Source organism: Phaethon aethereus (assembly GCF_964289735.1).
Source record: "Phaethon aethereus genome assembly, chromosome: 2".
In the NCBI taxonomy this organism is placed as follows: domain Eukaryota; kingdom Metazoa; phylum Chordata; class Aves; order Phaethontiformes; family Phaethontidae; genus Phaethon; species Phaethon aethereus.
The window spans coordinates 25,295,844-25,311,304 of record NC_138582.1 but is presented as its reverse complement, the minus strand read 5'-3'; the positions used below and the strand labels follow the sequence as shown (position 1 = coordinate 25,311,304).

The 15,461-nt window shown below is 40.0% G+C and overlaps 1 protein-coding gene across 1 annotated transcript in view; it reads right to left on the bottom strand.

The window, feature by feature from the left end:
- Positions 1-14,993, bottom strand: part of STK3 (serine/threonine kinase 3) — a gene marked incomplete at its 5' end in the record, with an annotated part of 138,508 nt that extends 123,515 nt beyond the window's left edge. The window contains 4 exons of the mRNA XM_082014798.1: positions 3,023-3,137; positions 7,041-7,169; positions 7,641-7,721; positions 14,971-14,993. Coding sequence (XP_081870924.1) covers positions 3,023-3,137; positions 7,041-7,169; positions 7,641-7,721; positions 14,971-14,993 — 348 coding nt within the window. The remainder of the gene's footprint in view (positions 1-3,022; positions 3,138-7,040; positions 7,170-7,640; positions 7,722-14,970) is intronic.
- Between the last annotated feature and the right edge of the window lie 468 nt (positions 14,994-15,461).

The following is a 15,461-nucleotide window of genomic DNA, read 5'->3' as shown; positions in this document are numbered from 1 at the left end:
GAGTCCAAACGATAATTCTAATGACCATTGCATTAAAGTACGAACTCTTACTGCAGCTCTCTTCCTCAGTTTCTTTTCCCTTCGTATGGAAAAGTGGGAAATAATTTTTTCCTTGGCCCAGCCACAGTCTTCATTTGACAACTTAAGAAAATTACAAAACACATAACCCAGTGTGTCTGGGCCTATTTAATAAACATTCTGACATCACTTCTAAATGAAAACATTTCTTTTTTTCGTGTGAAAAGTACAGTGAAACCACTTCTTGTTTCCATTTAAAAAAAAAAAATAAAATTAAGGTCACCAACAGAATGCTGAAGTACTTTAAGGAGCCTCATACCAGTAACAGAGTCACAAGCTTTCCATCACACAGTAGTGTGGGTGATAAGGTCACTGTTCCACAAAGAGCAAGAGAATTCAAACAAGTCCAAAGCCTCTGTCTGAATCATCCAAAACTTGCAAGATGTATGAACAGCAAGTGAAAAATGAAAGATTTGTGTATAACAAAAAAAGCAAAGCAAACAGAACACCCCCTATCCTAAACCAGAATAAAAAAGTTCCATCTAGCCTGGTAGCCTGTCTGAATGTAAGCACGTCAACTAAACAGTGATAGTTGTCTGCTTCACCTTCCAAAAGATCTGAAGCACATGGATTTCCTGCTCCAGCCATTAAATATTTGCATTCAGCCACAGTCATTTTTCCCTCGTCTTACTCAATTGCCTTTTGAAAACAAACTCTTAGAATCTATAAGATCTTCTATAACTATGCAGTGTACCTCATCATCATGTGTAGAGAAAAAAATTTTGGCTTTGGATCTACTAAAGAAAAGCAATCTCTTATTTTGTAATAAACAGTAAGATGTAGCCATATCTTACTCCTTTTTTTTGTAAACTATGAGTAGCACAAAGCTTTCCACCATGCCTCTCCCTCCACATACCTCTTCTCAACACAGAGTATCCTAATCTATTTAATATCTCCTTCTACAGAAGTATTCTTTACTTCTGATCATCCTTGCCACCTTTCTCTAACTTCCACAATTCTGTTATGTCCTTGATACTATTGTAATTTTTGCCAACCACTTTACTTGTTCAATTATTTCTTAACTTGTAGCTGAAGTGCTCGTGAACCTATATATAAAGACTTTGCCTCCCCCACCAAGTCAAATGTATCTCTTCACATTTACTTATGCTTATTTTCTCAGTCAGACGCTCAGTACCGCAAAGCCTTTCAAGTCTTTCCCTGTTTTTACTGCTAGGAATATAACCCCTCTCCATCAGTATTCTACCCTCTTCCCCAAAGAGGACAGCACAGACCCACGTAGTATTCCGAAAATGCCCATTTACTCACACCCTCTTTTTTTTATATTTAAAGCAACTACCCATCTACAACAGAACCCCTCATTTACTCCATTACAGGTGTGTTTCTTGAAGAACCTCCGGTGTGGAAGTCTGTTCATAAATCTTTCAGTATGAAGCACATCCAGACCAACTTTACACCAACCAGCACTATTTGTGTGTCCAACAACTCCTTCATAGAGCTCTACTAACCATGCGCTGCATGACTTGCCTTTGCAAATTACCTTATTTTTGCCTTACTCTCATTACATGTATCTATGTATTTATTGATTATTTTACTTCTTAGAAAATAATTTATGCTATTTAATCACATCAACTCCAACCGCAAGCAGCAGTAGAAGTGTTAGTTTGTCTGATCATAGGTATGCATTTGCTCTGAGACTCAGGTCTTCCCCTCAAATCTCTAATATCTCTACTATATCAATGTCCTAAAATTAGTAAGTCAGGCAACCTAGTTTCTCTTATTTAATATAAATACACACACCTTTTTTTTTTAAATAAAAATTTCTAGCATTTTCTATCAATGCACACACAAGTTTCCTCATTTTTCTAAATCCCGCTTTAAAGGGGACCTTTTTTTTTTTTTAAATTCTGGACTAGCTTGCACCATTTCTTATTAGAGCTACTGACCCTTGGATAATATACAACTGTAAGGACACCACTTTTAAAGGTTGCAGGAACTCTAGCAATCTCCCATTGTTTTTGGCTTTTCCCCAGTCATCAGTTCAACATTATAGCAGCCCTGATGCAAGCCACCTTTTCCAAAGGGGTTGCCTCTAGTCTGGACATCACCCCCACTTCCAAATAAATCTAATTCCATTTTCCATTACATCTCATTTTCTAAGCCTAAACGTTGTTTTTCCTCCTCCTCCTTCCCTCTCTACTCCCAGGTACGGTGCAAGGAACATTTCAGGGCACATTAACAAAATGTGAAAAGCTAGCAAGTGGTGGGTCATCTCACAGTGCTTGCTGTTAAATGAATACCTTATGTTCCAGCCCACTACTGAAGACAATGGACTCAAAGGAACTAAAGATTATTTGACATCTACAACAACATTTTTTTCAGAGAAGCTGTTTCTTAAGTAGAACTAACAAAGCCTGCTTCCTACAGGTTTGCATCTTCCTCTACACTACTGCTGTTACAAGCCCGTTAAGACTCTTCCATACAACCCTCGTTTTGGTTCCATCTCACATTCCTTAATTGGCATCCCTTCCCCTTCTCATTCCTTGAGTAATGCCAATTACTTCTCATGCTCTCTAATTACGGAGTGGGAACAAGACAATTCTATGCCTGTTTCCAAACCATGCATGTCCTAAGTGGCCTGCTGTCAGACTGTGAGGTAGAAGGGGTAGGGGGAAGAAGCTGAACACAGTTTTGCCTTGTACAAAGCAGTAATTTTGAAGAAACTTACAGGATCTCCATATTTCAAAATATGCATTTCTTTCTGTTGATTATCACTCCACAGAGGAATGGACAAACAGATAGTCAGAAAAAGTGCACAAGCTTGTTTCCTGAGGAACCAAGGCACAGATATGCTCCCTGGCATCAGCAAAGATCTTGTCTCGTAACTCTGACTTTTATTCTGGCTTTTAGTCTTAATTCACAGTTCAATTTTAATCATGTTATGCATTTTTTGGAAAAAAAAAAAAGCAGCCCCCAAAAAACTCACCGTTTTATTTCGAAGTCTAATTATGTCCGAAACAGAGCCAGCTCCACAATATTCCATAACAATCCATAGATCTGTGTTCTTAAAATAGCTGCCATAGTACTTGACAACATAGGGACTAGATGAGGAAAAACAGTAAGATAAATAGATGAGTTCTTAGTAAGAAAAAAAAAATCATCACAAGTGTTAAAAATTACAGTTTTACACACACTAACATAGCTAAAGAGCAAGTGTAAAAAAATACATTTTTAAATTGTAATTATCTTAACCAATACCTTGTTAGAATAAAGTCTGACTGCTTAATAAAATCATAAAGGCACTACTATACATATATGTATGTATCACAAGCTTTCAGTGATCTTCAAATACAGACATATTTGACTAGACCAAACACTAGTCATCTGATATAAAGCTTTGTTTTTCCCTCCTCTAAGACCTCTCTTAATTTTTAATTCTTCTCACAAAGTTATTGCATGTTTCCCTTCTTAAAAAGATTACCTTCTTGTCTCCTCTCCAGAGCAAAAAAAAAAGTGGAAACTCACCCATATTTTCCTGGCTTTGCAAGCATGAACTTATTTCAAGTACAGATCTAGGCTTCCATATTAAACAGAATCTAGCACTGGTTTGAATAAGACTTCTAGATTTGCACACACATTTTCATATTGAAGTGTCTCATGTGAAGAGATACTACTGTCATAAATGAAACACAGTGCTTTGTTACTAATCAGTTTGTCACTTGACATAATGCTTCCTCAGAGTCACTTGCAAAACAAAGGCAGAAACAGATGTGGTAAACATAACAAGTATCATCCTTCAGAAAAGTGATTAGATGGTGTATTTATGGAAAAAAAAAAGCTTGGAGGGATTTTTTTGCAGGAACTTAAGCAAAGGAGGTTACAGTTAGATTGCCATCCATCTACCACAAAGTCAGGAAGTAAGATACTGAGCTCTTGGACAGTGGCTTCTGGTCAGAACACCTGCATTATGGGGTGGAACCAAACACTATTTTGTGTTGGCACAAGGAACTGTGTTTTTCAGCAGCAACATTTTTTTTGTTAGAAAACTGATGTAAGAAAAAGACAGGACCTATGGCTGCCTCCTGCAACATGATGCTAATCTTTATAAAAGATAGATCAAAACTATTGGCAAACTACTTCATTAAAGACCAACTGTTAGTACTATAGGAACTTGCCTTTACAGAAGGCAAGGTGGGTCAATTCCCTCCCAACAAGTCAAAATGTCTACTGTATACAAGTATGACATACTGACCTTACCCCTTATGAATTCCTGAAGGGAGGAAGGTTACTATTACTCCTGAAAAAAACCCACCAATTTCCATGTCCATCTCTTGCCAGATTTACACTATGCTAGTATTCCAAGCAAAACTGGTTTATTATTACAAATCAGGACAAAATGATCTTTTCAAAACATCAAGCACTGTGCAATCTCCAAACACTGTTCACATTTGCTTAAAGCCTTGTCCCAGTTAGCTACATGAGCCAGCCTTTTCCTTATCAACTGCTTGTCTTAGAATCTACATTTTTTCCCATTAGAAGAGCTTCAGCATATACAGTGTAGCTAGTTCTAGAAACAGGCATGAAAGAGTAAAGCGTTAAGATTTAATCACCTTTTATTTGAGATACTGCAATAGCTCAGTGCGTTTCTGTAATATCTGTGGAATCATCACATGTGAAAATAAAGTGCTAAAAAGTGCATCATGCCTCCCATCAGTACTGCACAAGACTGTATTTGCACGAAGGCACGACACATATACAAGCACATGGTGCAGCGCTGCAGCCCAACCCTTCCCTTCAACCAGAGAATGGCTGTATCTTGTCCAGTGAAGAAAGACTTTGTGTTTTAAAATTCTGAACTCTTACTCTTAAAAAAGTTATACAATAGTACACGTCCTGTAGATACTAAATGCAACGTGTTGTTCAAAGAAAAGCAGGAAACAAAGAACAAGGACAGAGAAAAGGGAGCAGGGCAGGGGACACAGGAATAAGATGGTAAGTAGGACAAGAATGAAAATGTCACAAAAAGCATAATACAGAAAGAATGGTGAAAAATTGAGAAGATTCTCAAGTATCACCACCTCTTTTCTCTGTCAGTATATTTTAGAGGCATTTGTTTCAAATATCTATTTCAGTCCTGTCCTAGTACTAACAGACATATACGCACACTACAACCTACACCACTGCTTCCAGTCAGCTCACATGGCTCAAGCCCGTGCAGTGACTATGGGCTGCTTCCTATCATTGACCCCACAGAAGAACTCTGAGAATTCATAAGGTACTATTTTCCAATTTATTCAATGTCTTCCTTTATATAAGGGGAAAGAAATGAAGCAGGGGAGATAAAAAGAATTAAGAGCACAGCAACGAGAAGAATCAAAGTGAACATATTTTAACTCCTTTTCCAGTGCACACGAAGAGCTGAGGACCTACTCTGGGGATCAAATCTAGTCCCACAATTAAGGCGGCAAACAAGATTGCTGCTTCCTTTTTAACAGGTACCTGTTACAAAACTCCAATTGCCCAGACAGGCAAAAATAATCCTTTTCATCCCTGTGAGACTAAGAGGAGACCCAAAAAAACCTCAAGGGTCCCAAATCCTTTTAGTCCCATCTGAAATAACCTTATCACACATCTGTGGGGAATGTGGGAAAACATGTAAATCCTTCCTTTCTCTTGCATTCCCTGCCTACATATTTAATAAGCTTCTAACATTCAGGGCAGTCAATGCCAGAAGGGAATGGATTACAAGGTCCAGTGTGTTCATAGGTCACAAATACTCAGATCAGGGCTTGCAGGTTCTAAATTCTAAAGAATTTTGAAGAACTGTTGCAGTCTCATGTGCTAGATACAATGTAACTTTGAGGTGTCTATACCTATATTTAAGGATAACTATTTGAACCTTCTCTCCTCCTTCACAACCCCATAGACAAGATGCTGTGGAGCAGTACAATCAAGCTCCATGTAACACCTGAGCAAAACATTCAGCAACAAATCTCAATTAATTTAGACTGCATTAAAAGGATTATCTTTAAATCTGGAATGAGTACTGCTAATTGCCAAACAAGAGCAAGTTTTTCATTTAAAGACAGAACTTCAGCGCTGACCCACCACAGAAACACAAACACAATTGAGAAATAACAGACCACTTGCTACAATACAATTCACCAAGTTAATGACTAAAGCAATCAGTATTTTAAAAAAAGTTTTGTCTAACTAGAGTGCAAAGCTTTCCTCTTTGCACTTTGAGTCACAAACAATGGACTCTTGTACAACTGATCAGACATGAAAAGACATACCCTAGCAAATCTGACTTTGAAGTTATAGCGAAAACCTTAAAAGATCATCCCCAAAAAATATACAAATAAAAAATTTATAACTCCATAGAAAAGAGGAAATGCTAAGTAATTTCTGCATCCTTGCAGACACTTGATGTTAAGGCTTCCTTCCACTCCCGATTGCTACATTACTAGTAATCACAAGATACATCGTTCGCGAACAAGTGTAAGGTTAACAGTCCTTCTTCAGAACTATTAGAAGATTGTTCACTTTTTAAAAGGTATGTTCCTGCACAAAAAAGGCAACCGATAGAATACTGTTTAGGAAGTTAACTACTAGCCATTAATCTTGTGCTAGAAACATCTTTATCGATCACCTGAAACAGGTAACTCTGAATTCACAAAGCCTAAGATATTTTTACAGGAAATATTAACCTTCGGGCTTGCCAGTGCAAGTAAAATGAAGCAAGCATATAGAATTCTAAGCAGGGGCAAAGTACTCTACCAACAGTTTCTGTTATGTCCACTATTTGTACTTCCTTCAATCCAAGCTAAGGATAGGAGGAGGTCTGCAAAGTGATTCCTTTAAGTAAATTGTCCAACACAGACTGATTTAATTTTCCATGTAAAAAAAAAAAAGTTGCAGCTGCATGTATTTCAGCTATATCCACAAGTACAAACACATTTTCACATAGACTTTTAGAAAGGGAGCAGAACTGTCATACCTACCTGTCACATTGTTGCATTATAGAGATTTCTTTAATTATTTCTTGAAGATCTGACTCCACGGGGACCTGTTTAATTGCTACAACTTGTCCAGACTCTTTGTGTATTGCTTTAAACACACTACCATAAGACCTAAAAATACAAGAAAGGGATTTTTTTTTTTTAAACAAGATAAAAGTTTCTGCATAAAAGAGAAACGAGGAGCAGTTTAAAAGTCACAGAAGCCATATGTTCATGTAGGGGTTTTTCAGGGTTTTTGAGGGGTTTTTCAGGCTGCAAAAAATTTAGTTCTGTCCAGACTTCAGAAAAGACACGCCTCTGAAGAATGAATCTTTGTCGAGTTAGATACTGGAGTATCTAACTCCAGTACAGGCCCAAGCACATTTGCTGCCTTAATAAACAAGGGACATCAAAAAAGCATAAATATATTTGAGGAAGCATGGAAGTCTACTAATGTGTGCATTTGCTTTATTATTAAAACTTGTCTAGAGAAGCATTCCTTAGGACATTTACAGTCACTCTCTCTGTAACTTAATATTCCAAACACATGCTTTATGTACTGTCTCCCTCTGATCCCATCCCCTCATAAATAGCTGCACTTACCCTTCACCAAGTTTCTCCAGAACATCAAAGACTTCTTCAGGCTGCTTAGTTAAACTATCTTCACTTAGCTTTTTCAGTTTGCTGAAAGACAGACAAAAGTTTTTTGTTTGTTGCAGAGTGGGGAGGAAGACACAGAACTCAAGCAAATTTTCATACAAGCGGACAGAAAAACAAAGATCATAAAGAAAAACATATTCCAATGAAAAGGGACTGTCTAATAAAAGTACAGTGATAAAATATTACTCAACCATCATAATACGGAGAAAGTTATGACAATTTTTGTCATTATCACCTTCCCACTAATGTTTGCTCAATCCAAAGCAGCATGGGAGCAATTCACTGTGCAAACTGCTAAAGCAGAAACAGCCAAAGAATACAGTAGAGCTCACCTTTTGTCAAAAAACAGCCAGCATGCAAACACATACTCATTACTGCCTAGAGTATACCATGTTGTTACCTAAGAAAGTATAAACCAATCTTTCACCCATTTCTAAACTACGTCACTCAGAAACCAGTGAATTACATCCAAAAAAAAAGCAGAACCCAGAGTCAAGATGACTCTGAGAGCATATGGTAGCACTTCACCTTCACAGGAGCTAGCAGAACACTGACCTCCTCAGAGTTGTTGGGAAAGTCCTTCCTGCATCTTTGTGAATGTACATAGGGACAGGTGCAACAAAATCTCTAATTAAATAGCACCACCATATTTCGCCCTCTGGTTCTCTCTCACACAGTCTCAAATCACTCACTATCACCCTACAATTTCTCCCAGCACCTTCAACCCACTCTTACAACTATCCTTTGTCCTTTACCAGCAGTTCTAGCCTTTCCCCGGACTCCAGCATTCCCATCTATCTAGCCCCCCAGACTCCCAGCAGATCTCAGAACACAACTTGGCTGCAAGCTTGCAATGGAGCCGACAGTGAACATAGCACAGGAAAATATCACCACACACACATTGTACTGAGGTCAGGCAGCTGCAACATGTAAATCCTTCACCCTAAAAGTTATAGGGAATTTTGCTGCAAGATTGAAATAACAAGTTAACTCCACATGATAGTCAAGGGTACTACTAAAGTAGAAGATGAGCTGAAGAATAGCTGGTGCTGTAGTGTTAGATAGACAATGAATTCCATATGCAGGAGGAAGAAAAAGGGGGGAAAAAAAAAAAAAGAAACTTTGAAGCACAGCAGATTGTTGAGAACTTACGGAAAATATGTTATCCTGTGACACTTTCCTGGAAACGAATACAGAATATGAGAAGGGAGGAGGGCATAGGCAGAAAAGGTTGTCAAATCTAACACTGGAAGAAAAGTGTTCAAAAGAAACTCCTTCATATTAAGAGATGCAATTCTGCAACATACAAAAAATAATAAAAATTAAAGCGAAATGACTGATGAAGGAATTCCCAAGTCAGAAGAGACTTGTTACTGCCAACTATCTAAGTAAAGACAAAAACTTAAAGTAATTGTATAAGTGCACAGGTCGCATGGATTAGTGTTAATTAAACAAGGAAAGCAAGGCGGGGGGCAGGAGGGTCTACATGTTTATATATCAGAGAACTATTTCACAGATGTAGCAATTATACGAATACAAAAAGCATCCACAATCAGTAAGGAAAGGTGAGTGAACTGCTCTTTGACTGCAACAGCAAACAGGCAGGAAGCTGGAAAGCATATATGTTTAAGGGAAAATAAAAATGCCCACAGCAAAGGAAAGGCACACATGAACACAAAGAAAAACAGCAGAAAACTCAAATGAGAGCAGCTAAATAAGTCTGCAAAAGTAGCCTATAAATCAAACACAGGAACACATAACAATTCTGCTTTCTTTTTCACCCTCTCTCTGCTTGTTAGAGACTAGAAAGCAGAAAGATGGAACTGAAATCTTGCAGGGAAGCACACATTTCATTACTGAGCAAGTGTAAGTTGAGACAATAAAAAGAAGCGGGGGGAAGAGATATTTTGCAGATAGGTACTAAAGAAACAAATCATTCATTTAACTTGTTTCAAATTCTTTCTTCCCCTCTGATCAGATCATCTACAGCCTTAAAGGCAGCGTTCACAGAATAAGTTACTGCAAGCCTCCTCTGCTTGCCACCAACAAAAAGCATGCACGATAACAGCAGAGCCTCAAAAATAAAAAGCATAACCATTAGCCAAGTCTCTCACTTGATTGAAGAGCTGTGTAACAGAAGGTGTACTCAACAGAACAGTGGAGGAACTGAACTTTTTAGTAACTGCAAGGAAAAGGAAAACCTCAACGAAAGATGTCTAAGAGAACACTTCCACCTGCTCATCAAGAGAGCTATAACTGCTACAGTGAGAAGGAGAAAAAAAATCCATTCCAAAAGGTTCCAGCAGCACCATTAACACCAAGTCATTGGGAGTGCTTGAGAAGAGCTAGGGAAATAATCACAAACAGCCATAAACTGATCAAAACCAAGTCACTGTCCAAGTAACAGTTTATCCGGGGTACTTAAGAGGCAACCTGGAGATCAAAGAAATAAGTATTCTGTAGTTTTAGAACTATTTTCATATTACCCAACTCTGACAAACATGTTACAAGACCAAATAATACTTAACAGTAAAGCAGCTAAACGCTAAAGCCTATTTAGCTGAAGAAAAATACATCAACCTCAGGGATTTCATCAGCAAATACACTGCTTAAAGTACTTCACATTCCTTCTCAAATACATGGTAACAGTACAGACGCTAGGTCCACTGTTCAAGTGACAATATTAACACCACAGTTCTTTGAACCACAGAAAGATCCTAATGACTCAGACTGTAATTTGTTTTACTAGAAGCTTAATAGAATTTCCAGCTCTAACTACAGAATAGCATGTGATATACCCTGAAAGGGTTGCAGTAAAGAAAGCATTTATGAAAACTTAATGAGCAGCAAGGAGGAGGAAGACAACTGTTGTATTCTACTTAGTGCTTTACAGCCAGCTACAAGAAGAAAAGACTAGAAATATTATATTGCTTAAAAACAAGCAACTAAAACTTGGGACAGAGAAACACATCTAAGACTTCAGAATCAGCTTCGTAATCAGGAGTTGTGTGCGTGTGTCCCCTACTATCCACACTTTGAAAATGTGCAAGATAAGACATATAAACCCAAACACTTCAGAAGGATACTGCTTTTTTAAAAGCATTAAAGTGTTCTACATGGGAAGCTGTCGTGGTTTAGCCCCAGCTGGCAACTAAGCACCACGCAGCCGCTCGCTCACTCCCCCTCCCCCAGTGGGACGGGAGAGAGAATTGGGAAAAAAAACTCGTGGGTTGAGATAAACACGGTTTAATAGGACAGAAAGAAAGAAGGAAACAACAATGATAATACCAACAAAGGAATGTACAAGAACAAGTGATGCCCAATACAGCAATTGCTCACCACCCAGTGATCGACAGCCCGTCCCCGAGCAGCGATTTCCGCCCCGCGGCCAACTCCAGTTTATGTACTGGGCATGACGTCGTATGGTAGGAAATATCTCTTTGGCCAGTCTGGGTCAGCTGTCCCGGCTGTGTCCCCTCCCAGCTCACCGTGCACCCCCAGCCTGCTCGCTGGCAGGCCAGCACAAGAAGCTGGACTGTCCTTGACTGCTCAGCAACAACCCAAAACATCAGCACATTATCAACAGTTTCTCATCCCAAATCCAAAACACAGTCTCACACTAGCTTCTGTGAAGAAAACCAGCTCTATCCTGGCTGAAACCAGGACAGAAGCGAACACTATGAGCACCCATCAAAATACCTATCTGCTAAGGCATGACTAGAAATACAAGAGTAGGGGGAGACACGACTGAAGAGGCAAAGGGCTCAAGAGCAATCAGAGAGAAAGAAGGTGTCTCATTCCTCTCCATCATGGGTCCTCTACTTTCATAACACAAGCGTTTAAAACAGAACAAATAAATTAGTAAATTCAGGCACTGTTTTATTCTGGCCACAGGATACAACTGCCATATATATATACACACACACACACATATGTCTGTGAGAAAGTCTAAAGGAGATGTGTAGAAGACAAGCATAAAACCTGGGAAGAAAGTCATTCTGGTTTTGTTTCCTCGAGAATATCATCGGTAGTGATGATATCTAGGCTATTTCAGTAGTTTTCCAGGAGAGCTGTTATGAAAGCAGGAGGACTAACTGAGCTGCAATTCTGGGACAACAACAGTTGTCAAAAGGATTTTCTTGTTCCAAGCAGGTTTGACTGTCTGCATAACACCTAGTCTCATAAACAAGAAAAATACATCCTAGCAAAGAAATTTACTTTTATAAATCCAGTTGATGTGAGAAAACGTTCATACTTAGCATAACCAGAATCTTACGCGTTATTGAGTACATCACCAAAACTCCCCATAAGCAAATGCAGAAAAATCTAGAAACAGCGAGAGGCACCCAGGACTACCAATCCTAGCATAAATATGATTCTATGACTCTATAAAGATCAGAAAAATATGAATTGGGACCTGAAAGAGCAAGAAGAGGTACCATTTTGCTCCCCCAACATGAAGAAAAAACAAAGTATGAATTTAGTGTCCTTTGGGCATTACATGCAGACTTCACACAATGAATTGGTGATGTGCTACAGAGGTAGGCATAAAAAAACCTCTGAAAGCTAACAAAGAAAAATAAAGCAGGACTAAAGAACAGAACAGTTACTGTCATGAGTTATGGAAAACTAGACAGCTGCTCCATGAAACATGGAATATGTGGTTTATTTTGCAGAAGAACTAGCACATTTAAAAAGAATGGCTGGGATCAATTATACTGATACATTAACAGAGAATCTAGTAAGGGAAATCACTGCAGTCATCAGAAATAGAGATGCATGTGAAAGCCTCAAGACATTTATACTGCTTTACACTGTTCACACAAGTAAACTGTCTTAAACTTGCTTCTACATTGTTGTATTATGTACTTACATTTAGATGTCTACCAATAAAACGCAAGCAAACTTACACTTTTGTCCCATCATTTTCAGGAGGAACTTGACAATTATCGTCCATATGACCATACATGACTATTGGCACAAAAATTAATGTTTTAAGAACAAGCTTTTCCCTTCCCACAAAACTTAAATTTCAGTGAAAATTAAACTGCCCAAGTTTAAAGAAAGGACTAGAAAATATTGATTAACAAGCTCCATGCTTGGGCATCATCCCTGCTACTTTCTGAAGGGCTGTTTTAAAGATTTTAAAGATTTACACAACACACAACTATGTTGCGTGTTCCTTTACAGGGAAACAGGGAAAAGTGCCCTACACATGTGAGACAACACTGGGATTCTAGGACACCCATGCAGCTTTGAAGTGTTCATATGGAATTCTTGCTACCTCTAGGTGAATGTCTTGCACTACAGATATCATGGCAATAGATGTCTGTCAGTAACTGCTCCTGTGGACAGCAGGTGCCAAGGTAAAGAAGTCTAGTGCTCACATCTATTTCCCCAAGTAAACATGGCGTGCCCATCCCAAGCCACTACTGCATCGAAGGCAGGCATCAAAAAATTCAGGCCACAAAAAATAATCTATACTCCTTATAGACTTGCAGAAAAAGGAGGTGGCAGAGCAGAATAGTTGGGAACACCAAACCATCATAAAACTGTACAAAAAAACAGATAAAAGGGATACATATGCACATTTATGAAAAACTTTGATCAAATCTTACCAAAACCTGGGTTAATATGTTACAAAAACTGAGTTCAAATCTTCCCTCCCACTGAAGAAACAAATCCATTAAGTTCTCATCACATTCAAACTTCCAGAAATAGGCTTCAAAAAAACATGGAAAGTGTAAAATCATGCCAGAGAGTTTAGAAGATCTCTCAATAGCTTTCTAATTCTTTCTGACTGAATCTAAGGATTTAAACAGCTCCTCACTTCCAGTTAGGCCAGACACATGCTTCCAGCTTGGTAATAAAGTTAAAGGAAATCCCAGATCCTCCATAAAAAGTTCTTGTAGGTTATCCTAACTTCAAGTTTTATTTTCAATGCTTCGATATCACCAGATCCCAAGCTTTGCAGTGGTGGCGGTAACATTGATTACTCCTCAGACATTCCAATTTCTTCCCCTAAACCCTTGCTGGTGCCTGTCCTACTTCCTTTATTTGAGACATGCACCACTATCAGCCTGAAACTACAGTGTAGGCATGTCCCTCCCACCCCCATTGCCCACTAAAAACACTCTGCATAACAACCACGAATCAATTCTTGGTCAAAGCTTTCAACTGGCAGAAACTGTTAGTCGATGTATTTTTGGAGGACAAAGCAGCAGACGTTCAAGACTGCATTCTTCCCAAGTCCTGTCATCCTGCAGGAAGCTGTTTTAAAGAATTTTAAAGGTTTTAAACATAGAATGTAAGTGTTTTAAAGTAGAATGTAAAAATTTATTTATTATCTTCTACTAGGAATTTATATTGTGTAGCCCCTAGATTTGTCATTAAATTAACAGGAAGCAAGAGTAAAATACCTGGAGCTTTAAAACAGTAAGTGTACATGCAAACTGTGTAACTACATTCTCTACACCACACGATATTCTAGGTAGTATGTAACTACATCCAAGAAAGAATTGTTCCAATTTAAACATATGATTAAATTTATTAAATATGATTAAAGCAAAATTATTTTGTGCACTACAACAGTGTCACATTTAAAGCACAAGCTCATGGTTTCACATCACAACACACGCATGCAAAAAGAAGCCAAATGAGAAATGCTCAAAAAAAAACCCCACATAGTAATTAACAGGACCAGATAGCCTGTATATTTCAGAAAATACATATACTGTGGGAATACTCTTGATGTTTGTCTCTTCCCACTCCCTGATTTGCAATTGCAACTATGCAACGCCCACCCCCACAAGCATCTCTCCACCAGCAGGACACAGGGGCATTTTCTAATGTGGAAACATAAGAACAACTAATTAGGTCGGTTTCTTCCATAGACCTGAACTATAAAGTGCACAAGACCCCCAGGCCACAAGGGACTCTTATCGGTGACGAAGTTTCCCTCATTTCATATTAAAATGTTCTTCTTGTAACTCAAGCAGCCCCTAAGAGTCTTGCCTCCATCTGGACGTTTACCCAGGACCGGTTATTTTGGCGAGCCCCCCCCCAGAAGACCTTCATCAACATAACACAACCCCTGCGATCACCGGGGAGGGCTCAGCCCCCGCCGCCCACCCTCACAGCGTCCAGGACCGGAGGCTCCCGAGGCCGGCGCCGGACCGGGGCCTCCGGTCCCCCGTCGGCCCAAGGCCGCACGCCGGCCGTGCCGCCGCGCTCACTTCCGGGAGAGGAAGGGGCCGCTAGGGAGGGTCGTTACCTCTTGGGCGCTGTCTGCTCCATGCCGCTGCCGGCCCCCCGACCCCGCCGTCCGGAGCGGGGGGGCTCCCAGCCGAACCCCTGGGCACCACCGGGCCGATAACCACCAAACTCTTCACAACTTTCGTGAGAGCTCGCTGGCCCTTTAAACGAGGCTCGCGCCCTCCCTCGGCCGCCGCGGCTCCGGCCTCTCTCAGGCAACCGCCACTACCGCTACCTACCCGGCTGCCGGTGGAGGCCCGCCCCCTCACCCCTCTCAGTGGTTACAACCCGCGCCATCGCAACTGTTGATTGGACAGCACGGAAGTCGCTCAGAACGGCAGGAGGGACGAGGCCCCACCCCACCACGGGAAGAGCGGGAGGTGTAGCGCCGGCGGGAGGGGAAGAACATGGAGGCGGTGGTGCCCGCGGGGCGGAGGCGCCGTGCTCCCGGCATGCTCCGCGCGGCTGCGGCCCGCGGGGCATGCCGGGAGATGTAGTCCTCCAAGGGAA